This window comes from Poecilia latipinna, unplaced genomic scaffold, assembly GCF_001443285.1.
Source record: "Poecilia latipinna isolate Pla-1442-1.1 unplaced genomic scaffold, P_latipinna-1.0 Scaffold107, whole genome shotgun sequence".
In the NCBI taxonomy this organism is placed as follows: domain Eukaryota; kingdom Metazoa; phylum Chordata; class Actinopteri; order Cyprinodontiformes; family Poeciliidae; genus Poecilia; species Poecilia latipinna.
In genome coordinates this window covers 721,328-745,586 of record NW_015112723.1, presented here as the reverse complement: position 1 = coordinate 745,586, position 24,259 = coordinate 721,328, and the positions used below count along the sequence as shown (strand labels likewise).

Sequence of the window (24,259 nt, the reverse complement as noted above, 5' to 3'; positions counted from 1 at the left end):
TGAAAACATTTTTTGTTTTTGCCTTCTCTCTGAAATGCTCAATTTTGGCAGTTTTCTAAAGTACAAAAGTCTGCTTTAATTAGTTAACTTACTGGTCAAAAAGCGGTCAAATGTGAGATTTTATTTATTTTTTTTTTTTTATTCTCCGAGATGTGCCAAACTAGCCACAAGGCAAGGAATATGTTTTGGTGAATATAGGAACAGAAAAAAAGCCTGAACCGTTAACGAGGCCTTCAAGGAGTTCAGGAGCAGCATAGTGTGTGGGAGGAAATAACTTTCTTCAAAGTGTGCTTTGCACTTTTTCACTTTCTAGAAGCAGTAAATATGTGGAAAAAAAAATCTATACAGTGTAAAGCACAAAAAGAAGTCTAAAAACAAAAGCACAGTATATACACTGCACTTTTATTTTACATTCCTGGACCACAGTCTCAAATAAATATTCGTTTTGCCCTGCTTCTTATTTAAAAAAAATAAACTCAATATTTGCGCAGCTGAACAAAAGATGCAGAAAAATGTTAAAAAGAATTAAAAAAAATCTAACCAAAATATTGTAGGAACTTAAAAGTCTCTTAAAAACATCAGACAATTATGCAACAATAAGCAAATTACAGCAATACAATTATTGCTAGTGAACCGCCATCGGTGTATGTGCAGAAGTCTTACCTTGAACAGTTAAAAAACATTTAACATCACGCTTGAGAGGTGACATTTTCACACAACTGCATGACTGGCGCAGCATGCGGTAGCCACGTATCTACAGTACTGTACAGAGCCACCACAGAGCCACACCACCACTTACATTGTAACCACTCAAAACTACCATTTTGATACATGATACCGCAATGTAGAGCAACAAAAATAGCTAATGTGTAATCCTAAAACTAAATTCACATCGGCCACAGCTTCACAAACTATGGTGTCACAAGAAACAGGTCACGCCACGTAGACGACACACAGACACATTGAACACCTCCGCATGAAAAAAAAAAAAAAAAGAAAACTACACATCACAGACATGTAACAGCATGTGTTGGGCGGTGTAACTTACAGGCACGTAAAGTGGTTGCGCAATCATGAACAGAGACAGAGGAAAGTGGGTAGGCCCTCTGATGGGTGTCCATGTTACTATGTACACTGCCTGACATGCAAGAGCAGTCTCGCTCTGAACGGCCGCAATCAAAACAACATGCCAGTTTCATTCGTTTGTAGACGGACATCTTGGCTACAGTCATGTTTTGGGATGAGAGGAGAGGAAAAGCAGCAGGTTAATGGCAAAAGGAGAAATATTCATTTAAGGGGAAGTTGGAAGGCAACTGTATCAGAAAGTGCAAGCCTTAGTCACCTGCTCCACAGACTTGAGCCCCGATTTGCGCCAAAATGCATTTTTGAGATCGCAATTTACTAATTAATTCATCGAATTTCACTCAGTTTTGCTGTTTGACAAAGTTGAAAAGCTTTCGTAATGTAACAATCGGATGGGTTCCGGAAAACTTCTGATTCTTAAGGAGGTCAAGCTGTGTGCTAAGGCTGAAACAAGTTCAAAAGACAAAACTATGTAATTATGGGAAAGAGAGGCAGAAAACAAGGGGAGAGTGAGGGGGGAGGCATTCAAGGAAAAAGAGGCATGAGCAATATTTTCAGCAGCAAACCTTATATGTACATTCTTTCATACATTTGTACATCTTCTATCCGTTTGCCTTCGGAGCGGATCACGTACCTGTATCCCATCATGCAGCCGGAGCCTGTGTCCATGGCATCACACTACTCTACTTTACTAGACTGGTCACTTCATGCTTTTTCCAAAGCCTGCAGTTTCACTGCTCCACTCCCCAAAGGGTGTTCAGTCTGCTGGCCATGTCGATTGGTTGCTAATCTATTGTATAAACATTTAATGGATTACTTTGGTGTTGTTATGCTGTGTTAATAAGACCTGGTCAACTCTGAAGGGAGAAATGGCTTTTTTTTTTTTTTTTTCCCCCGGTAGAAGGAAAAATCAATGATAAACTCAACCTGTTTAACAACAGCTTAGAGCTTTGTTGCTTTTTATGACTTGTGGTATAAGTTAACTAATACCAAGTGGCTTTATTCAAGTACTAACTTATACAAATAATTGCTTGTATTATTTGAAATATCACTTTTGATCAGAGCTGCACCAAGCAATCTGCTGAAACTGCCTGATTTTAGACCCTGACCAGAAGTCAGAAACTCAATAATCTAATCCTTTTTTTCTGATCAATGAATTCCTCATTTGAGCACTGCCACATTGCAGAGAAACTCACTGTTCACTACTTTAATGTCGCAAACTCAGAGAAAGTTATTATAAAGAAAACTGTATCACATAAGGATCTGTATTTGGTGTAAAGATGTTCTATAGTTACAGTAGTCTCACATACAGTGTGACATCACCTTTGCTTCCAGTACAAATAAACAATGTCTGCTCACAAGAAGGCTAGAAATAAATACTTTGACAACTGGTCTTATAACTACTGATACCAAAGGGAAGTAGTCCACTCAATCCGCACTCAAAAACCAGAATTTCTAGTTTGTAATCAGGAAATCTTATTAAAGAGACCCTTAAAGTATGAATTAAGCTAAGTCTGACTTTCCAGGCAAGTTGAGAACAGCCTAGAATTTAATTTGTATTGGTAAATTATATTATTTGTTACATAAGTAACATTGCATTACCTTAAACTTATTAATGATCAGTCAACCACATATGCATGGCTATGTGTTGGTCTGCATTGTATGAAACCTTGAACCCAAGGGGGAGCAGTGAAAATCCCCAGAGCTGCATCTGTAGATTGCTGTGACTCTGGGCAGAAACAGTCCATGATCCCCATTCTCTCAATGGAGGGGTGCAAATAGACAGCACAGTAATACAGTCTGGCACCCGTGCAAAGACACTTTCAACATCCGTGACCCATGACTCAGATTGGAAAAGCAGATCTTGAATGAAGCAATAGGTTTAAAATACTCGGCAGAAGGCACCAGGGACTGTTTTATCGAGTAGCATGCACGTATGCTTCGTGAGCATATGAACAGCATGCAAAAAGTGCAGCTTTGCTGTGAGCAACAGGGAAAGGAGATAACTGTTCACATTAATGAACCAGTTCTGGGGGGGAGGCATGGGCAAACAGGTGCAGTGAGACTGTAACATCATGCTGAATTTGTTGAAACTCAGAGTTTTTGCATGGCCACTTGGTACACAGTATATATAAGTAACAATGAGGATTTCTAACAAAATGGAAAGGGAGAGATGGGGAACAAAAGACACTCATACATGTACTCGCTCACTCACACACACACTCTGACACAATGTCTTTCACTTCTGACTTCACAGATAACCAGATTCTAGTTGAGGACCATGAGCTGTTCATTATAGGGCATCTCTGACTGATGATTCAACATAACATAAACCGAGTTAAAATGTCTGCATGGGTGTTTGATGAGTCCCTCCCTCTTACAATTCACCGGAGGACATCACACTCAAACAGAAGCATTCGGAGATGATATGTTGAATATAAAGGATGTCCCCAAGAGAGCAGCATTCTGATGTAAATCCCCTCCAAAAGCTTTTTTTTTTTTTTTTTTTTTTTTTTTTAATTATTCAGCAAGAGTGCAAGGAAAGTGATACAGCTGGCTCAAATCCTTTGAGCAATTAATGTATCATGTAAACATAAGACATCAAAGAGTACAAAATGACGCAACAAATTAGGTGTGGTTAAATCTGTAAGACATGTTCAATTTTTGATTACATGTATTTGACAAATCCACACATCTATCCTTGTATTTTTGCTGAACAGCTTTCAGGAGATTTGAGTTTCCTCCACAGACGACAACATTTACATTTAGTATTGTACATGACTGGAAGAGTATCGCCATCTAGTGGCAGCAGAATGCTATGACACTTATTGTTTCTGCATTTCTAAAGGACTTATCACCCAGGGCAGCGAGTCTAAAATATAAAGAGCCCAACGACTTTCCAGATTTGAAACGTGCAACACTGTCGCAGCGGCATTTCAAGTCTGAAGGGAGAAGATGATCTCTGAAAACTCAGCCAGAGTTGAGGAAATATGGGGGCTGAGATCACAGGAAAAAAGTGGGACAAGAAAGAGACCAGATTGTTTTGATTGTGTTTTGGCAACTTTGCTTGTTAGGATTTAACAGAACTTCCCACAAGGACAACTTCTGCTCTCTGGGAGAGAAAAAAAAAGAACAGCCGCACAAATGTCCTTTTGAAAGAAAACAGGTCAATTTAAATGTCACCAGCTCTATATGGTTACACTTTGACATCTTGTTTTTTAAATTATTTTATTGCGGGATAATGACAAAAATCTCAGAGCAGATTGGTTTATACATAAAGAAGATGAGATTAGATGGATTCTCAATTTGGGACCAAAAACGGCAAAGGTCGATAGTCACATCCAATTAGGTTGAACTTCATTTCTTTTCTTCTAAGCTAATCTGTGTGTCGGTAAAAGAAAATAGGAGAAGCCCTGAGGTTGGTTTTAAGTTTGATTTATGCTCATTCGCTTTGGTCTGGTCTGAGCACAGTGTAAGAAATGAGAGGCGAGGAAAGGGATGCAGAAGCTACACTGGTACATGCAACATAGATACAATATACTATTGGCTAAAGAGGAAAAATGTAAAACACACTGCACTCTGGGTAATAAGACACCCATTTGTGTTTTACTCACAATAAATCACTACCAATGAGTAGTTAAAATAAAGAGGTGTTTTCCAATGGCAGCAGGGAAGGAAATACATCAAAAGTTTGTCACTGGTCATAAAGAAACATGGAAACAAAAACAATAAAGGACAACAGAACATGATATACCAGAACATACTGCAGGGCAGGGTTCCACAGCCTCTACAAATGCAACCTTTTGGTGCAACTTAGATAATATCATTCAAGATATTGTTGTGTCCACAACATATTATGAATCCTGATTTTTTTTCTACTTGAAACATAAGTGGCAGATTAAAAAAAAGAAAAAAAAAAAGAAAAAAATTTGAAAATTTTAAGAGTATATTTTTAATCTAGACAAATTACGGTGTCTGTCTGTGACAGCATTTTAAATTATCTAACGTTTACTTTGTTTTCTTTTTTTTCTACCAATTAGCTAATATTAACTGACAACTGATGTGTACAAATATTATGCTATGTTTACAATGCTACATCTAAATGAAATTTTACAGACAAAAGTTCTGCACCGTATGTTGTCAATGGCTATCATGTACAGCACCCTCCAAGTTTTTCCAAGACCCTTGTAAAAGTGTATCAACCACATTTAACTGTGATTCTGTCAACATTTAAATAAATCATTTTCCATCCACAAAAAATAAAAACAATGCAAAACGGCCAATAAATGTAATTCATTTAAATGGAAAAGTCACACTCACTGTTGAAACATTTTAAATAAATGGGTTTTCTCAAGTTCCTAAAGACTGAAATTAGTCCTATTTTAGTTAATTTCCAGTTCAGTCTTATCATATTTGACATTCAGAGCATACTGGGTATTAAGATGCTTTGCTGATTAAGTAGTTAAACTTGTACACATTCACTGTATACACATTTGACTTGTTGGAAGTTGGCACCTAATATGTGGCTATAATTCACATTTCAGTATTGGAATTTTTTATCTGAATTTTATTTTATGATCTGCAATAAATGCCAAATTTGATTGTTGAAACTAATTAATTAAAATAAAGTTGCTTTTGATTTTTGAAGGAGAGATAAGTCAACAGTCATCAATTGGTTGAAATAATGTGTCATTATATTAATCAAATAGTTGTTAGACATTCCCGCACTTATGAAAATCACTATTCATCTGGCTAACTCAAAAAGCGTATTATTTTTGTCTTTCCCATATTGAAGAGTGTCTAGGTAATTACATCTCAGAAAAACAGGAACTCATAAATTACTGAAGCTCCTAGACATTGAAAACGTTAAAATTATATAAAAAGGCTTTAGTTACATTTATTTTATATGAAATATGAGTATGATGCACATGATTTTAAGACTTTTTACACATCTAAGTGTGGAGGGTGATGTACATGAAGTTCTTTAGAAGAGCAGCTGATCTCAACAATAACTGCTTTCATTATTATGTAAAATGACTTGGTAATATATCTGAATATATTTAATATGATGTAGAGCTATAAGAGTACAAATTGCTGGATATACTGCTATTGATTGTTTCAAACATTACAAAGAAAACTTGTTTTCTTAAGTCTGTCAATAATGCCATTTTAAGTGCTACTGCAATTTGATATATTGTTTTTATTACACTTTTCCTTCATTTTTAACTTATTCTTAGTGGTAAGTCGCTATTTGTTGCTTACACTCTCAAGGAAAGATGCACTGTGACAACAACATTTAAATATTTACCAAAGGACAAAGAAACTCTGGACAAATGAGCCTACCATAATGGATGATATGGCAGTTCAAATGGGACCCATATCAAACACTTTCCTATGAGTATAATGGTGTGATGACATAAAACACATTAGCACTGAACAGAATAACAATGGCACAATGAGAGGCTTTTAGATTTGTGTTGTAGAGACCTGATGTGCTAAAAAAGAGACAAATAAACCCACAAGTTGGTTGAGGGATGGGAGGACGGGGAGGAGAAAGGTGCCAGTGGCGTCCAGTACCAGGACAGATACTCACGTCGCTTGCAGCCACACTTTTTGATCCTTTTGGGGTCTGTGATGTCATCGTGACAAGCTTTGCAGTAGAAAAATGCTCTAAAAATGACAGGAAAATGTTAAGCACTTCAATTCCTAAATCCCTAGATTCGTTTGGGGGGTTTCTTTTCCGTCAGGGATGCATAGTTACCGCTTTACTTCTTTGGCATCGCTAGCAATAAAGAATCCCAGTGTTCCCTCCTGCAACTTGACGTGGTTGCCTGGATTGATGAGGATGCTGGGAAATCAAGGACATACAGACAGAAAAAAAAAAAAAAAAAAAAAAAAAAAAAAGGCTTGTTAATGTCCAGACATTACTCAGATCATGCCCACAACACGCTAATCAAGAGGAATGGTACACACACTTGTTAAGGCTTTCAATCTGACTGGGACATTGTTGATATGAACTGAGTTTCATCTTTCCGTTTACTCCACTCTAATTTAGTGGTTTCACGTGTGTCAGGTTAGTAAGAACAGGTATATCTCCTTGGCTTGAGTGCAATTTGTGCATGTGATACACAGATGGACAAAATGTGCAACAGTATGATCGTACACTGAATTTTAATTCTTTTCTTTCTCACAAAATGATACTGGATTGGTCAGTGGGTGGGAAGAGGGACAGAGAGGTACAAGTAAAAGGGACGAGGGCAGAAAGAATTAAAATCATGGCCATGGAGTGGTTTTAGTCTCAGCACTCAAATACAGTCATCTTGGCAAAACAAAATTTATGTTATGATGACCACTGAGACACGACTGCAGTATAGAGAATGTACAGTTATAGTACTTGTTTCAGTTAGTAATTGACAGCAGGATGCAAGGGAATGAACAGCTCTTTCTGTCAACTTTTGTGAAAATATATTCGAGTGCAATACGAAATATGTTATTGGTTACAATAAAAGATGAGAAAAATTGAAATAAGTCCCCTTTAAAGTAGTATTACCGTTTAAATTAATATAATAAAAAATACAAAGTTAATATTTATATCTATTTTTCACTAGAATAATGTTGCATCACAGGACATATTCTAATGTTATAGTTTTTTTTTGGTGAGTGGATTCAATTCAAAACTCTTACAGTGATTGGCTGTATCATTCCCCATTAATTAGACTACAACACAGAATACACACATATATACTGTAATCACATACACACACGCATACACACACACACACACACGCGCGCGCGCACTGGTCATTAATGGTTACCTGCAGGCAACAATCATCAATGATATGGGTGTCAACTAAGGTTTTGATCGAACATCGAACCAACGACCCTTTAAAAATTACACTCCGTCAAAATATAAGCTCAGATGACAAATTATTTTGTTTTTTGTTTTTTTTTTTGTCTCTCATACTTTTTTAAATAATTAAAAAAGAGGAGATATTTTCTTATTGTCTTGATTTACATTAATAATTATAGACACATGTTAGACAGTTGATTTTTTTTTTTATTTAACACAAAACAATCTTTCCTCTGAGCTCTAGAAACAGTAACATTGAGAAAATAAAACAAACATCAATCAGCCATAACATTATGAACTCCCACTTAATATTAAGGAGATCCCCGTTTGCCAGTAAAAAGGCTTCTTTGTCCTGGACACTCAGATCTTACAAAGGAAACATCTGGAGGTGTCTAGTACAAATATTCTGGGTCCAGAAGAACATGTGGTAATGTTTTTAGATGTTGTGGTTGTTCCCGATTTGCAGACATAGACACATTTTTTGGCGTCATTAGGAAGGATGTGTAAAAAAGCCTTAAAATAAATGCATCTTTCACTTCGGTAGCATTATCTTACACTGGTAAAAGTACAAAAAACTAATCAAACTAATCTATGTGCCATACAATCAGTACTTTGGGAATCACAGAAAAAGACAGTGTTCCTCAACCATTGAAATAAACACGTAAAGTTGAGAAAACTCCACAAAAACTGAAAACTACTATTGCTCAGTTCTTCGGCATCTAACAACTGGATCTGGATTTTTAGTGAGGCAAAGAATGAAAATATGGAAACACACATGTTCACCATAAATGTGATGGAGAATCTTTGTCTTTCAAAGGCCTTGGAAACATTGTTAAAAGAGCAAATCCCAGGAGATATTAAATTAAAACCACATTAACTCCACCAGACAACTGAAAAAATACATTACTGAGTCTTTCCAAAGGATGACAAGTGAATAAGTCAAATAATTACTTGAACTTCCATTGTCATCTCCATGGTCATAACAAAATCCTCTTAAAGGGGGTAAACAGAAGATGAGAGGGTAAAAAAAAAAAACAACTAGTCTAGAAAATCCTGAGAGAGGAATACTCCAAGTCCCCTCACTTCATATGCTCCAACCATGTGAAATGACACAGGTGAAGACAGACAGCTAATCTGTTCTATAAGCATTGACAGTGGAGTTACAGTAGGGTGTATTGAGTCTGAAGGCTTTAATTTTCCAAAATGTGAGATTATACTCGTGAAACAAAGGATGAATTGAATAGTAAACTTTTTACGCATTCCTGCTGGAAGGTGCCAAAAAATTTGTCTGCATATCATCAGATCTTCCAATAATGTATCTGAGAAGTTTGTGAACTTACTGTTGTTGTGTTTTTTTTTTTTTTTGTTTTGTTTTTTTTACCTTTTCAAGGCAGTTTATGCCGTAAAACACTCTATAAGACAATGCTGTGTCAAGAGAATCATTCAGTCACAGACGATCTGCAGGTAATCATAACTCTATGGCTGATTTTATATATATATATATATATATATATATATATATATATATATATATATATATATATATATATATATATATATACATATACATATACATACATATATATTTTACTCATATCCGTGATCGTATTGCACCAGTCATGCAGATCTAATTGTTATTTCCATGACTATGATATACAGTCCCTCGTATGGGATGGCCCAAGAGGAGTAGACAGGCAGTATCTCTGGCATGCTATGTAGTAAAAAGTACATCTACTAATTCAGCTAATACAGTTCCACAAACATTGTTGCCCAAATCTGAGATTTTACAGGCGTACCAATCCATGACATCTTTGGAAATCAGGTATAAACTGGTGAAAGTCAAAGTTACAAAACCTCACATTGTGAGCAACAAGGCAAGCATCAAACATCTTATGTGACTGTATTGGAGCATGCAGTTACCAAACAGCATGAAGAGGACAGGAATCAAACAGAAAGGCATAGCCACCGCAGTACAGGTATAAGGACAGGTACGTAGATGCAGACGGTTGCAGTAACTTCTGTGCAGTTGGATTGTTTCTCAAACACCAAACTGACAGGAAGTGACCTCACTTAGGCACATCTACTCAAGAGACGTACAAGCATGACTGTACATGGTGGCTGAGACGCACATGGAGAAAACAAAATGCGCATTCACCCACAAAAAAAAAAAATAATAAATCATCCTCTCAAGGTAGTCACGCATACTCAGACACACAAACATTCACAAATGGATACACATGTCGCACAGAATATGACAGGGTCATGGAATGCAAAAGTGAATTGTGGTGCTTGTGAATTTAAAGTTTAGTTTTGATCAATCTACAGCTATCCAAATTCAACAGCTCCATGCTTTTTCTAGAGTGGGGCATTATCAGCATAAGAGGTTGATGTGAGATTGGTGTTAAATCCATGAAAGCAAAAAAAACATGCTGCTGTGTCAGCCACTGTCTATAGCAATGTGTCTATCTAAAAGTTGACAAAAGCAGATCAGTGCTTATCAACACCACATCTGATCCAACATGTTTGCACATAAACTAAATCACTGATTCTGAGATGAAGAACCACAAAGTACTGCTCTGACACTGATATAAAAACACCAATGAGTGGAATGCTGATCTTCTCTGAGAAAACACACATATAAAGGGTTTCAACCGAGTAACACTGAAGAAAAAAAAAAAAAAAAAACTGAACGGGAAGAAAAAAGAAAATCAATTAAGAAGGTTAAGGACAAAACTGAAAAAAGACCAAAATCAAGGTAGATATGAAGAGGGTGAGAGTTTGGCCTTGGTACACCGACAACAGCAAAGACAAAGAAACAGCACTTCTACAAACATTTCCAATTTATCTATCCTCTCTCTCTGCCTGCAAAGAAGTTAGTGCATTAAGCACAAGGGACACCATAGAAAATCAGAAAAAAAGAGGCCTGTGAGAAAGTGTTTGGAAAAATATCCTTGGGGGAAACTCCCAAAGTCAGAAGCTTTAAAGTGGTGGAGATTGGGTGGAACTTTGGAAGTAAGATAAGGTAGAGGGCATACCGCTTTCGGCTTCTGCAAACAACAAGAAAAAATCTCAAATCAAACAGTTATCAATGACATAAAAAGAAGAGGATAATGTAACTGTTGCTACATAATTCTCTGCATGTTCACTAAATAGCCCTTATATGGCAGCATTTGACGCCGGTCCGATGCTGAAGTCTTTGCTCCTAAAAATGACCTTATGATTACTTTAAAAAAAATTAAAAGGTTCTGTAAAGATAGATTCTCTTTAACAATTGCATAGTAGGACATATTTTGTAGGCAGTTCATGGAAAGGCCTGAAAATACTTAAGAAAAAAAAGACCATGATGTCATTACACTCAATATACAGTGGCTATCAAAAAAAGTATGATGTTAAACACCCAAGTTTTAGGATAAAAATAAAGACTATAAAAATGTATTCAATGTTTATATATATATATATATATATATATATATATATATATATATATATATATATATATAATTTCTATATGAAAAAGGGACAAGGGGTTCAAATCTCACAAATCTGTGAGAGGGGAAATGTCAAAAAGTAAAGCTTCAATAAACTGGATGCACATCTTTAAAGTAGATTTTAGTTTTAGTTTTTTTGAGTTCACAGCTCCCAACAATTACAATCAATTTAACTATAGAGGGTCAAATAGGAATCAAAAGAACATACAAGTCGCTCCAAAACAGGTAGAAATATGATGCAAAAAATGGTCAGGCAGGTTGAAAAAAGTTAAAGAAACTTTAACTTCTGGGCCACAATTCCAAACAACACTGTGCATCACAAAAATAACACCACACAGGAACATGGTGGCGCCAGTGGCATGATCTGGGATTATTTGTTCTCAGATGAAGGTGACGTTCAAGTCAAGAATGTGGAAATTATAAACTGGTCTTAATACCAGTCAGTTTTCAACCAAAAATATAATACTTTGTCAGACATCTGCAGGTGAACATGAATTTAGTTTTTTTAGCATTACAGTAAGTCCAACTCAACAAATGATTGATTCACAAGACGTCCGACTATGAAGTATTTCAAAGGTTGCAGAATGGGATGCTGATGGACTCCTATCAAACAAATGCACATGAATACAGATCATTGTAAGCTTTTATTTTACTAATATTTTTACTTTACATTTTTACATCTAACAGGTTTGTTTGTATTTTAGTTGATTTATTGGTTGTTTCTCAAACTGAAGAAAACAAAGATGTGGAATAATGAATTGTGGTAAAAAAAAAAAAAAAAATCACAAATACTATACATTTTAACAAGAGTGTGTTCTTTGAAAGCCACTGTAAAGGGGATCTGTTTAAAGTGAATCAATTTGAAAGAAATACGAGCAAACAGCATCATGTTATAAAATGTTAGTATAAAATGAAGCACTAATGTCAAAATGAGCATTTCTGTAAATGGACATTATCATGCAGCTTTGTCAGAACACACACACAAAAAAGAAACATTTCACATAGGTGAAATGGGGAGGGGTGGGAAGGATTTGGCAATTGAGGTAATTGAAAAAAAAACCACTATATGTTGTCATGTAGTAAACACTAAGGCAGAGTAGGCTGTAATCAAACACACTCAAAGGGAACACTATGCAGTTAACTTTGGGAAACGCAATGTGAAATTTGATTGCTCAGCGTACTTGCAATGTAAATCTGTAAATGGTATTGATTACAATAGGAAGGTTTTAATGCAACCACTTCTTAGTTGTCTAAAACTATTTCTCAATACAATTAAGCTCAAAGATTTTCATGTGTCTAACAGTTTTAAATTAATCTTTTTAGTGGCCTAGTCAGAGACCTGACTTGAATCTAATAGAGTTTGTGGAGGGAGGAAAAACTTAAGAGCTCATCACCAAATATAAATAATCAATGTCTCAGTAGAAATAGGCAAAAAGTTGGTTAGCAAAGTTTCCATTGCTGCAATGCGAATAAAGATTTTTCTACTGATTATTAAAAGGCATATTACAGGAGTTTATTGTGTAAAAACAAACTATTTTTGAGCTTAATCTCATGTTATAATGTTATCGACTCATAGCAAACATACCTGGTGGACTGCTTTGATTCTTTCATATCTGAGGAATCCTTGAATCTCCCGTGGCAAATATTTACGGGTGCCTAAGTGCTTTCTGTCACAAAGCGCCGCCTATTTCCACAAACCTCTTCCTTGGTTCTCCAGACTACAGCTGAGCTTTCAACCCACAGCACATACTGCGTGCCTTCCCACTCAGTTCCGCTAGACTAGCAACAGCGACAATTGGCAAACACCTAGTAAAACTGCAAGTCTACTGAGATTGTCATGTAATCTGATTGTCAGTCTAACACTCTATGAATGGTTGCCAACGACCTAAAGAGGAACAATATTATGAAGACAGCTAAAGGTCGGAAAGAGTAGGGGCTTCTTAAAAAGACAGAGGCCAATTTTCAAGGAGTTAAATTTCTTTTAAGTTATGCTTGATGTGTTTTACGTTATGCTATACAGCATTTTTATAACAACTGAAGGTAGCTTATTTACTCGATTGTGCTATAAAATGCCAATACACCTGGAAAATATATAACAAAAATACATAATACCCTCAGAGTCGTTTTTGACATATATTTTTTTCATGATATGTAAATGAAAAGCAGTAAATGTATTTCAGATTTCCTACTCCTATTTGTGTTTTTATTGTCTATTGAGAGATGCCATTTCCAACCAGAACACGACTATTTCAAAATCGGTTTCATTAAGTCTGAGGACACATCTACTACAAGACAATCCAATGATTACTGCTGGAAACAAACCCCTAAGAAGTTTACCGTTACCACACAGTTGTGACAGAAACATTCACTTCACAAACCTGCTCTCTCTCTGCTCAGACTTGAATTCAATGGCAATAAGCAACAGCTTCAACTTCACATAGCACAGCCTGGAAAACAAAAACACTGGATTAGAGAAGGAATATGCAAAAGCACTTGATGCTTTTGAGCATTACACGTCTATTGTTATTTTGTTATTTAGATTTTTTTGAAAACACAACTTTTTGCAAAGAGTGATACTCACTCGCACACAGTGGGGAAGGAGAGGCCTACGAAGGCACTGGACAAATACTCTGTGTACATCTCATTAGCCACTCCTTCTAGGTAATACTTCTGCCATGTGTCCTCCTCAATCTGAGAAGAAAAGGCATGGAAACCCCATATGTGGATTAAAAAAAATATATGGGAAGAAAAAAAGCAGCACTGTTTCCCTTCCAACATCTGTCCAATGTGGACTGCAGATGTTCTCCTGCAAAGCATCAGCCAGGTCATTATTAGATGATCCATCATCTTTATGACATGAAAACAAGTCTTCAATAGAAGCAACCACCTTAGTGTTGGCCCAAAGAAACACTGAACAGATTCCAGATGAGTTGTCACAAAAACAACACATGCCAAAATGACTGCAAACACTGCAATGAAAGCCTTTCTCTGCACAAGGATGGTGAAATTCCCACAGACCTGGCCCATCCGTCACCAGATAAAACAGTGGTTGTGTTAGCCTCAGCTTCAATCATGTCCAAAAACCATCTTCAGAGTGCCGAGAATGAAATCTGTGACACTTTGGTGTGTTCAGATGGACAGACAAGGCGAGTAAATCTGTTCCTGTGAGTTACCTCAATGAAGGACCTCATGGAGAAGAGATTGGCCAGCATGGTCGACAGGCCCTGGGCCAGACAGCTCTGGGCAATGAAACCAGCCTTCAGCTCAGCCAGGCATATAGCATCATCACCTTCCTTCCAGTTCCAGCTGGGAATGTTCAGCAGATGGGCCTTCAGAGCAGGAGAGGCAGAAAGGTCGTAAAACAAAGAAGACCATAGAAACGTTTGGTTCAGACACTGCTCGAGGAACAGTTCGTTTTGGCAAACAGCTGATACAATCTGGACGTTTATACGATCCATTTAATGTTTGACTCAACCGACAGCTAGAAAACTGCCATTTTATACAAACATAGCCAGTTTAGCTGGCCATAGCAAATGCCCAAGATTATTTAAAGGGCTCTCACTATATCTAAATGTCTTACAAATTTGAAAATACAAAGCACACATGGGACAACCAGCAGCTGGTCAGCCAACTCAAAACAGCACGAAGCCTGAATTTCTATTACAAGTGCAGAATCAAGCTATAAAATATATTTTTTTTATTGATAATTTGTCCTCATTGAATATACAATTAACATTAAATCAATCAAATACATCATTCTAAAGGTGCAATGTTTTGTATTTTATGTAAATAGCTAAAGAAAATTACAAAATATAAGATTATCCTTGGACTGATAGTACAACATATTAATTCTAATATAAAAAACAAAAACCCAGATTATTATTATTTTTTTTTTTTACATATTTCTCATTTCACTTGTTTCTGCCCTCACATTTACACTGATACTCCAGTCTAGTAGGTGTCATAAAGCACCGGGTTTGTCTGCCAGCCACACAGAAAATGTTCGCTGTTATAGCGCATACTTGGGTTGGTTCTGTCATGTAAATTTATTTGAGCGAACCTGATAAATATCGCTACTTAATGTGATAATCAAGATTAATTAATTGCACCAGTGCACTCCTTTAAACTCATATTATACTCTGCTGTAGCACAAACAGTACATGAAAATACTCTTGAACTTAGCCATTCATCAGATCAGTAAGTGCTTAAGTTGTTTTCAAAACACTACTTTGCTCCTACTGCTTTAAAATTAGCAAATAGTTTGTAAATGATCATTGCTGAAAAGGTATTGTCATGATTGTAATGTGCTATGGAGCTCAAGAGAAACACAGTGAAATCTTACATACTGATAAGTGCTTTAACACTTACCTTGTTGTGATACTGTAGCATCTGTGTTATTATTCTGATCTTGGGATGATAGTTCTTGATGGATATGACCCTTGAAGAACAACCACAGAGATTCACCATCGAAATGTAACATATAAACAAATTATTTTGTACCGATTTCACTTTCCACAGGACATTATACCTCATAATGTTAGAAGCGTCTTCAGCATCAGGATCTGCACAATACTTGTTGGCCAAAATCAGACAGGCATCCGCTGACTCGATCTTTGTGGGAAGAACCAAATAAGCAAATGGTTTTAGAACACAATAATGGCAAAAAGAATACATATTTTATCCAGTCTTTTGTTTTTACCACCAACTGTTTTTGAAAGCATGTTATTATTTTTTCGCAAAATGGTCTTTTTCAAACTTGAACGGTATTCAGAATGAATGCTCTCTATTTTAAAAACTCGATTTAAAAGTAATTTTGATCGTGGCTGTCTGAGTGTTGTTTGGATTTTGAGGGATTTGGTCAGGAATGATACCTTTACTCGGGCCAAATCATGAGGGTTGAGAACCGATCCCTGGTAGAACTCGACTTGAGTAAAATGGCGTTTGAACAAGGCTTCCAGCTCAAGATTAGGGGAAATACTATCATACAAAGAACACAATGAAAAGGATTAGAAAATGTGAGGACACCTTCTATAAAGCATAACATTCTGCACTACCCTACATATTTGAAGAAGGAAAAGATGAACTTACTTATGGAGAAAAACAATTTCTACATTGACATCATCCCTGTCCTTGTGTAGGAAGTCTTTGAGGAAGTTGGAGACACTTTCGAGGGTAATATGACCACAGACCACAATGTGCCTGAAAGGGGGGAACACATCTTGAGTGGCCAGCATAAATCACTGCAGACACTGGCATGTCTCCCAAAGAAAATCAGACAAACCAAAGCAGTACAACATTAGCTCAAATAGAAAGTGAAAAAAAAGCCTCAACCTCAATGTTAAGTAATGCATTTTCAAAGCAAACCAGTAACTGAATTATATCGTTTTTGCCATATGAGTGAATTCCTCCCCTCCCCATTTAATGGAAGAAGTTAAATTCAGTGCAATCAAATACTTAACTCTGCACCACTACAGAAAATCTAAGATATAATCACAAATCCCAGAATGCTTGGACTGTCATCCGTTCTCAATATAAAAACTGTCCCTTCAGCCAAACCAGCCCTTTGTGAGCAGAAATGATTTTGACAAAGACATATACATCAATAACTCTGTGCTTTTATACAGAACATTACTAAAACTCTCAAAATGATTCAGAGGCCTGTGACTGACACAGACTCTAAACAGGACCACAGAGTATTTGACAGCTCCTTGGCAACTTTCAGCATTATGACTGGGGAATCTGACAGAAAACGCACAGAGCTGATTACAGCCAAAAGGGAGACAGGAGTTGCTTAAGATGGTTCTTAGGGTTAAGGATACGTCCCTGTTTTACCACTGAGTACCCTGTGATCAAGTGAAAATTTTTAACTGCTTTAAAAAGAAATTGAAATATTAATTATGTTTGACCATGTGGTGCTTCAGACAATTACTTTTTTTTGTGCCACAGATCTAACCTGCAATGTGTAGCAGTTCCTGTTGATTAAATTATTTTGCTTAGTAAAAACCATGCCTTTCTCACTCAACAACTCAGCATATTTTTTAAGAGTAAAGCTGTAAGTATTTTGAACACACTTCTGGAAGTTTTGGTGATTACTACTTCTGTAGAGATATCGCTCCAACTGGAGGTAAACGACTTTTTATACTCCTGCACTATAGCGACTGTGACTGGCGCTTTGGAGTTCCAGCATCACAATTTTACACATCTGACACCATAGCAATCTGATCTCCAGCCATGCCAAGTTGGGAGGAATAATTTTAACATTTAAGAAAGTCATTTGCTGGGAGGGTTGCATTTTAGAGATAGCATATGTTATGGTTTCATTTTGGGGTTTTTTGTTCCAAAATGACACTGTAAGTCAATTAAAATATATTTTTTCTTAAGTCTTGCTGCATAGGAGAGGACCACCCTTCAACTAATATTTTGTCAGAACACCTTCTGGTTATTTTAAGCAGTCTTCTTGAGTTTACACCTATCATCAATTATGCTGAATCTGATCAACTTGAAATAAAGGTCAGCTGTCCTACTTGGATTTTTGATTTTATAATACAAGAGCAACCTTGGCTTAAACCCATAGTTTGCAGACAAGTTGCAAAGGATTAAAGAGACCTCTCTGTATGAGGGTACAAAAAAATTCCACCACGGCACAACAGGGAAAATCGTGAATAAATATAGAAAATACGAGACAATGTTAGCATGGCAAAAAGTAATTGGTTAGGAGACTGCCAAGAGGCAGACAGCAACACTAAATGTCAATGTGGCAACAACCTACTGTATTCTCCACAGATCTAGGATAAACAGAGTTTACTTTTCTCTTAAAGCAAAACAACCATTGCAAAAATGCCTGGAAAGCTTGTCGAAAAACATGTTATGATCTGATGAAACCAAACCAAAACCTTTGGGCCAGGATTGCAAAATGTAACTTCAGCAAAAACAACAACAGTGAGTATCAACAAATGAACATGACTTCCACAGTAAAATATGGGAATGGTGGCATCATTCTTTTGGTTTACTTTATTATTATTATTATTATTATTATTATTATTATTATTATTATTATTATTATTATTATTATTATTGAAATTGGGGTTTTCCCAAGAGAGATTAAATTATTATTACTTCGAGATACCAATAAAATAACATTTACTTCTGACCCAGGAGCTTTATTGTCTCCATGCATACATCATAAGCCACGTTAGAATTGTTTGGCGACAAGACAATTAAAGATTTTTAGTAGGCTGGGTATGCGCCTGAACTAAATTTGACAGAGAATATGTGGGGTCTCCTGAAGAGGGCTATGGACAACACAGCCTTTTTCATTCCAACATATATATTTTTTTCTTGGATAAATTGTACTACATAACTAAAAATACATTTTGAAAAAAAAATACATATTATAACAGAGTGAATGGCTCTGAGCAACAAAATGCAACACTCTCAGCAATGCGTATCCTATGAAGACCTGTACAGCAGGTCTTTTTCAATACTTGATGTGCCAGAAAACAATTGAATCTCTTCAGTTAAAGTGCAGTTTATTCAGAATATGTTGGAAAGATATGATGATCTGTATTAACACAATTGTTTCCAAAATAAAATTCACAAAAGCCATTTTGTGGTCATATTTTTGCACTGCGTGAAATCTTATCACCTTTTAATCTACCATTAAATGCACAAAAAGGAAGCTCTGGTGAAGATATTAACCATTAAAGTCAAGACTTAAAACTGTACAGAACATTACTGAAGTCTGGCTCAATCTGGCTTGTTCAAAGGAAAATATATTTAGTGGTGTTAGATGAAAACCATAGTCAAGATCACTAGGTCTTCTGCACTGAAACATATGGCCTTGGCAGGACTGAACTGCAGCAGACTTGGCAAAGCAATGCGACAGCCATATTAAGAGAATGACAGTTCTGGGATGTTGTGGGACAAAATGCTTTTAACAGATGTTGCCTCCGACCTTTACCAGAAACTAATGAGTAGTCGTGATCAAATGTTTGGCCAGAGCAGAGCTAAAAGGCAATTGTGTGGTCTCACTAGCTGATGAGCTGAGATGTCTGCGAGACGCTTCCTCTATCTGGCACAAGATGTTTCTCATTTCTTAAAAAGTTAAAAATAAAAAATAGGTAGTGTTCCCTTATTTGAGTAGCCCCTGTACTAGTTCAGAAAAACTATACAGGAAAAACTGTATAGAAAAACAATTTGGTTGAGAATAAGATTAGAAGTGCCAAATACACAACTGAAATGAAATGGGTCAAGATTAAATTGCTGTAAAGGCCACATCCAGAAAGAATGAATTTACATATAAACAAAAGCATTTGCTGCTGTTTTTCCACAACTATTATTTATTGATAAATTAAACATTATTTCTCCACATTTAAAAATATTTTTCCCACAATCAAACCAATATTTAGTCTTAAGAGAGAAATATTTACTTGACCGAAGTCATGAATAGTGTTGTATTTTTCACCTTCCTTTCTTCAAAAGATGGGTTCAAATATAACAACATTTTTGGGTTTATTTCCAATCTGCACTCGCTAAAAGTCAGCAATGTATATTGTCTGATCAAAAACAACTTCACTCCCATCTAGTTGTCATGTAATTTGCAATTTTGCTGAATCTAAAGTGCCTTGCAAAAGTATTCATGAACTTTTTTTTTTACATCTTGTCACATTACAAATACAAACCTCAAGGTATTTTATTGATATGGTTAAAAATCTAAACGGCAGTCATTCGTATTCAGTCCCCTTTCTTCTGATGCCCATAAACAGAATCCAGTGCAACAAATTTCCTCCACATGTCACCTAATGAGAAAATAGAGCCCACCTAGGTTTTCTTTCATCCAAACACATTCTCAATTTGTTTTGTGAAGACATAAGAGAAGGTCAGTAAACAAATATTATCATAAGACTAAGAAACACAACAGACAGTTTAGGGAGAAAGTCCTAGAAATGCTTAAACATCAACCATCTCCAGTATTAGGTAAGCCATTTTACAAAAATCCAGGTCATATGGAAGAATATTGAGGGGGGAAAAAACATTGCTGAAAGAAATCTTTAAGTCCCGTTACCACAAACATATGGAAGAAGTTGTACTGATTAAAAGTGACCACAATTAAACTTTTTTATATCTACAGCCAAAACATTTGGTGTGTTGCAAAACCAGCAAAGCACATCGCTCTAAACACTAAAAACACAGCCATGAATTGGGTTAGAGTACAATATGTTAATCTGGTACACTGATCCATTCAAAGTACAGAAACAAATCTGTCTCAGAATTTGTAGTGAAATGTGAAAATAGATTTTTGCAGACTCTCTCCACCTCCAGATAAGATTAAGTGATTTGGGATGAAGAAGGGGCAAAGAGTTTAGTCTCTAGATGTCCACAGAATACCACACTCAAGCAATTGCTGTAAAACGAGAACCGTTGTCACATTTTAACAAAGTGTGACAAATATAAATCACAGTTTTTAATTTGGACTGCTTTTCGTTGGCCGACCTAATCAGATCCCCCAATAATACACCACAGAAAGCAATTGTAATGTAATAAAGTTGTAGAAGTATGAATACTTTTTTAAGGCACTGCATCTAAAAAACAAAAATAAATAAAACAACAAAAAAAAAACACATTATTGACACAGTTCTTTACGATAAAACATAAAAATCCAGAAACTTAAAACAAAGCAAAAAATAAATAAATAAATACAAGCAGCACAAAAATATCAAATGCAACAGGGTATATAATTGCACATGCACATAAAGCATGCACATAGACAACATCCCGGGATGTCCTTGGAGGAAACAAAGAACATGAAATGAACAAACACAGAGCTCAAACATCAGCAACAGAGGTCACTTAATTGCTACTGCTCTAATCCTTAAATCAGTGATGAACATTTATGTAAAGCCTGCCATAAAGATGTGTCATTTTCAACTTTAGCTCAATGTTAAGTTTTCAACCCACTTTGAGGAAACTATGACAGCAATAGGTAATACTACATCTTCTCTGACGGGCAAAAGCTATGTACTTTAGGATGTAACGCCTTTCTCTTTTTGTCCAGAGTGAATATGTCTCAGTCTGCACAATTCAAATGGATAACCCTTTTTTTTTCCCTCCTAAAGGTCTCTGACAAGGTTCAGCCAGGATTGAAATCAGTTTCCGGGCCAAACCGTCGGCTGAAGCCTGGACTAATGGAAACCACAGTCTCATAATGGAAACCACAGAGCCCAAAGTACAGTGGACTCCAACAGAACATAACCCTTGTCATTACTACATCAACATACGAGCTGTCAGTGTGCTCATGGGTGTATGCTACGGTGCAGCAGGAAATTTCACCAAAGCTAACATTAAACATAAATCTAACATCAGGAGTAATTCCAGCTTCCAAATAGCCTGAAAGGTTTGTTTTAAATGACAGCAGAGCCGAAACCTTGGTTGCTTTTGGAATAATTTCGAATGTATCATGATCTCATCGATTGAAAGCTCCATAATCAGTCAGTTGCAATAATCTCCTAATCTCATTTCCAGTTTTCTTTTCATGTGTTGACAGCTGCTGTATGGTAATGTATGAAAATCTAGGCACTACCAGAAAGCCACATGACAAACCAATTTTTGATAATAGTCTGTTCCTAAACTTATCTAAATTTGTTCTGCAAAACTCCAAGGCTCCTCGGAGTTTGCGTGTTTTGCGGATATCTTGTGATTGCTACCATGTGTCTGACCAAAGGGAGTGACGGAAAGTAGTGCAGCAGGAGAAAAATAAAGTGAGAGGGAGAAATGATCCTCGGTTTTGACAAGGGCTTCACTCAGCACCCTTCTGCGAGTGAGGGCTGAAGTCTCTGGCTAAACAACATTTCATCAATCTTATCTCAGTGACAGGTGGACGTTGCAGAACAAAGGCTTTTTTTCCCCCCTCCCTTAAAGCCTCACTGTTCTGCTGACTCTACAGATTGTCCACCACTGAGAAGAGTGACTGAAATTGATGGGAGCAACAGTGGAGAGGAGTGAAAGAAAGAGAGAAAAGGCAAGATGGTACCATGAAAAATTAGCAGAAAAGAAAGAAAAAGAAGAGGACTATCTGTCTGCTCTGGACACACACAGCATGCTGTTTAAAATATATATTTTTCGCTGTCGTGCTAAAAACGTGTCGTATCGGTCTAAATTACTTTCTTGCCATGACATCACCATCTCCTTTCAGTTATTTCTTCATAGCAAACAATCACCTGAACACCTGGGCATAAGATGTAATGCTTTAAGAGTGCCCCCAAGTGGTCAGATAAGTACTAGTGGAATTACTCAGAAAGCGTGGCACACGTCTAACATGCTGGGGCGCCACATGGCTCACTGATAGAGGAGGCGCACCGTCTATCAGTGAGCCTCTGTAGTTTCTACAGAGACTACAGTTTTCGACAAAGTTGTTCCCGGTTCAATTCCAGTCCCCGATTATTTACTGCATGTCTTTCCCTTGCCATTACTCCTGTTCAGCTACTGTTGAACAAAGGTCACTCTTAAAAAAGAGCAACGAACATGCTAAGGTGACTGAATTTTCATTAGTGCAGACAGAATAGGGTGGCCTGAGCAGATAGTTAAAGCTATGATTGAATTAAATCTAAATTTCTGTTGCAGAGGTGCAAATGTGCATGATGTATGAAAGCAGCAAAGTGTTTGTTGTGGAAAAAATTGTGCATGTCCTGGTGATTAAACTGTGTGTGCTACAAATGCCACTGAAATGAAAGGCAGATACCCAGTAGTGTGATGGGGCTTAAGGTTTGAGCCACAAAGGGAAAAGAGGAGTAATGTGCAATAAGCATTGTGGCACTCTTGTACAAATAGTAAACTGACCAAAGAGTCACACAGACTTTACAGTCAAATCCACATGCACGGCAAAATACAAGAGACAAAACGTCGACAGCACACAGACACACACGAGAACCGAGGACCGAGCAGGCAAAAAAAAAAAAAAAAAGCAAGCAAAAAGCAATTGAGAGCCTCCAATGGGAGCGAGGCATCCAGCATTCAAGGGTGTGGAAGCTGACTGAAGATCAGGGCCAGAATAATGTCAAGCACGGATGATGCAATGTGCTACAGCAGTGACAAACAACGGCGATTAGGGCTTTTTCATCGGGTTTGCAGGTAATGAAAAAGCGACGAGACGGCAGGTCGTAAAGAACATCCCAGGTATGATGCAGCTGAGGAGAGGATTAAGGCATGCAGAACTAACTCAGGCAAAATAAAATAAAAAAACAAAACTAAAATAAAATATAAAGTAGAAGAACTTATATCCTGCAATGGTCATTGAGATTGATGATGCTTGAAAAGACCACCAATAATAATGCACTTGCAGATGTTTCAGTCTTTCTATGCTCTCGTGGGAAAATCCTTGAAAAGTGGATAGTAGGGATTTCATGACTCTTTGCTTGATTTTATTTTATTTTATTTTTTTTTAAACTGAACCCCTTCATGGACGCATTGGACATTTGTATTGCAGAGAAGCACCACAGGTCAGCGTGTTGCAAAACTAAAGCGTTTAGCAGTCATGAAAGCTCTATTGTCCAAATTAAATTATAGCGCAACACAAGATGTGTTGAGGTGGACAAAAAAAAGAAAAATAAACAGCACACAGATGACTTAAGGAAAGTGTTGAATGAAGGAAAGAGAGAAGTAGATTCAGAAAAAAAAGGTAGGTAGAAAAAAAGTGAAAGAGTGAAAGCAAGAGTGAGGGGGCATGAACATGTGTGTCCTGATGGCCAAGGTCTCCAGTCACGCAGTGTGACTTAATCTAACTTTATCTTACTATTGCACTCAAACTTTATCAACATAAAATGTCACATTAACCAGCCCCTGA

At 36.7% G+C, this 24,259-nt stretch overlaps 1 protein-coding gene across 47 annotated transcripts in view; it reads right to left on the bottom strand.

The window, feature by feature from the left end:
* kcnma1a (potassium large conductance calcium-activated channel, subfamily M, alpha member 1a) overlaps positions 1-24,259 on the bottom strand; it is a 163,907-nt gene that overhangs the window by 35,852 nt on the left and 103,796 nt on the right. For 12 of the 47 annotated variants that reach the window (XM_015027806.1, XM_015027815.1, XM_015027807.1 and 9 more), the window contains 12 exons: positions 16,510-16,620; positions 16,293-16,398; positions 15,950-16,032; positions 15,790-15,859; positions 14,595-14,750; positions 14,003-14,112; positions 13,800-13,868; positions 10,969-10,980; positions 6,845-6,931; positions 6,677-6,753; positions 4,698-4,706; positions 1,049-1,222 (listed from right to left, as the gene is read on the bottom strand). In XM_015027806.1, the coding sequence (XP_014883292.1) occupies positions 1,049-1,222; positions 4,698-4,706; positions 6,677-6,753; positions 6,845-6,931; positions 10,969-10,980; positions 13,800-13,868; positions 14,003-14,112; positions 14,595-14,750; positions 15,790-15,859; positions 15,950-16,032; positions 16,293-16,398; positions 16,510-16,620 (1,064 nt within the window). The remainder of the gene's footprint in view (positions 1-1,048; positions 1,223-4,697; positions 4,707-6,676; positions 6,754-6,844; positions 6,932-10,968; positions 10,981-13,799; positions 13,869-14,002; positions 14,113-14,594; positions 14,751-15,789; positions 15,860-15,949; positions 16,033-16,292; positions 16,399-16,509; positions 16,621-24,259) is intronic. The other 35 variants (XM_015027847.1, XM_015027819.1, XM_015027820.1 and 32 more) reach the window with 7 other exon arrangements.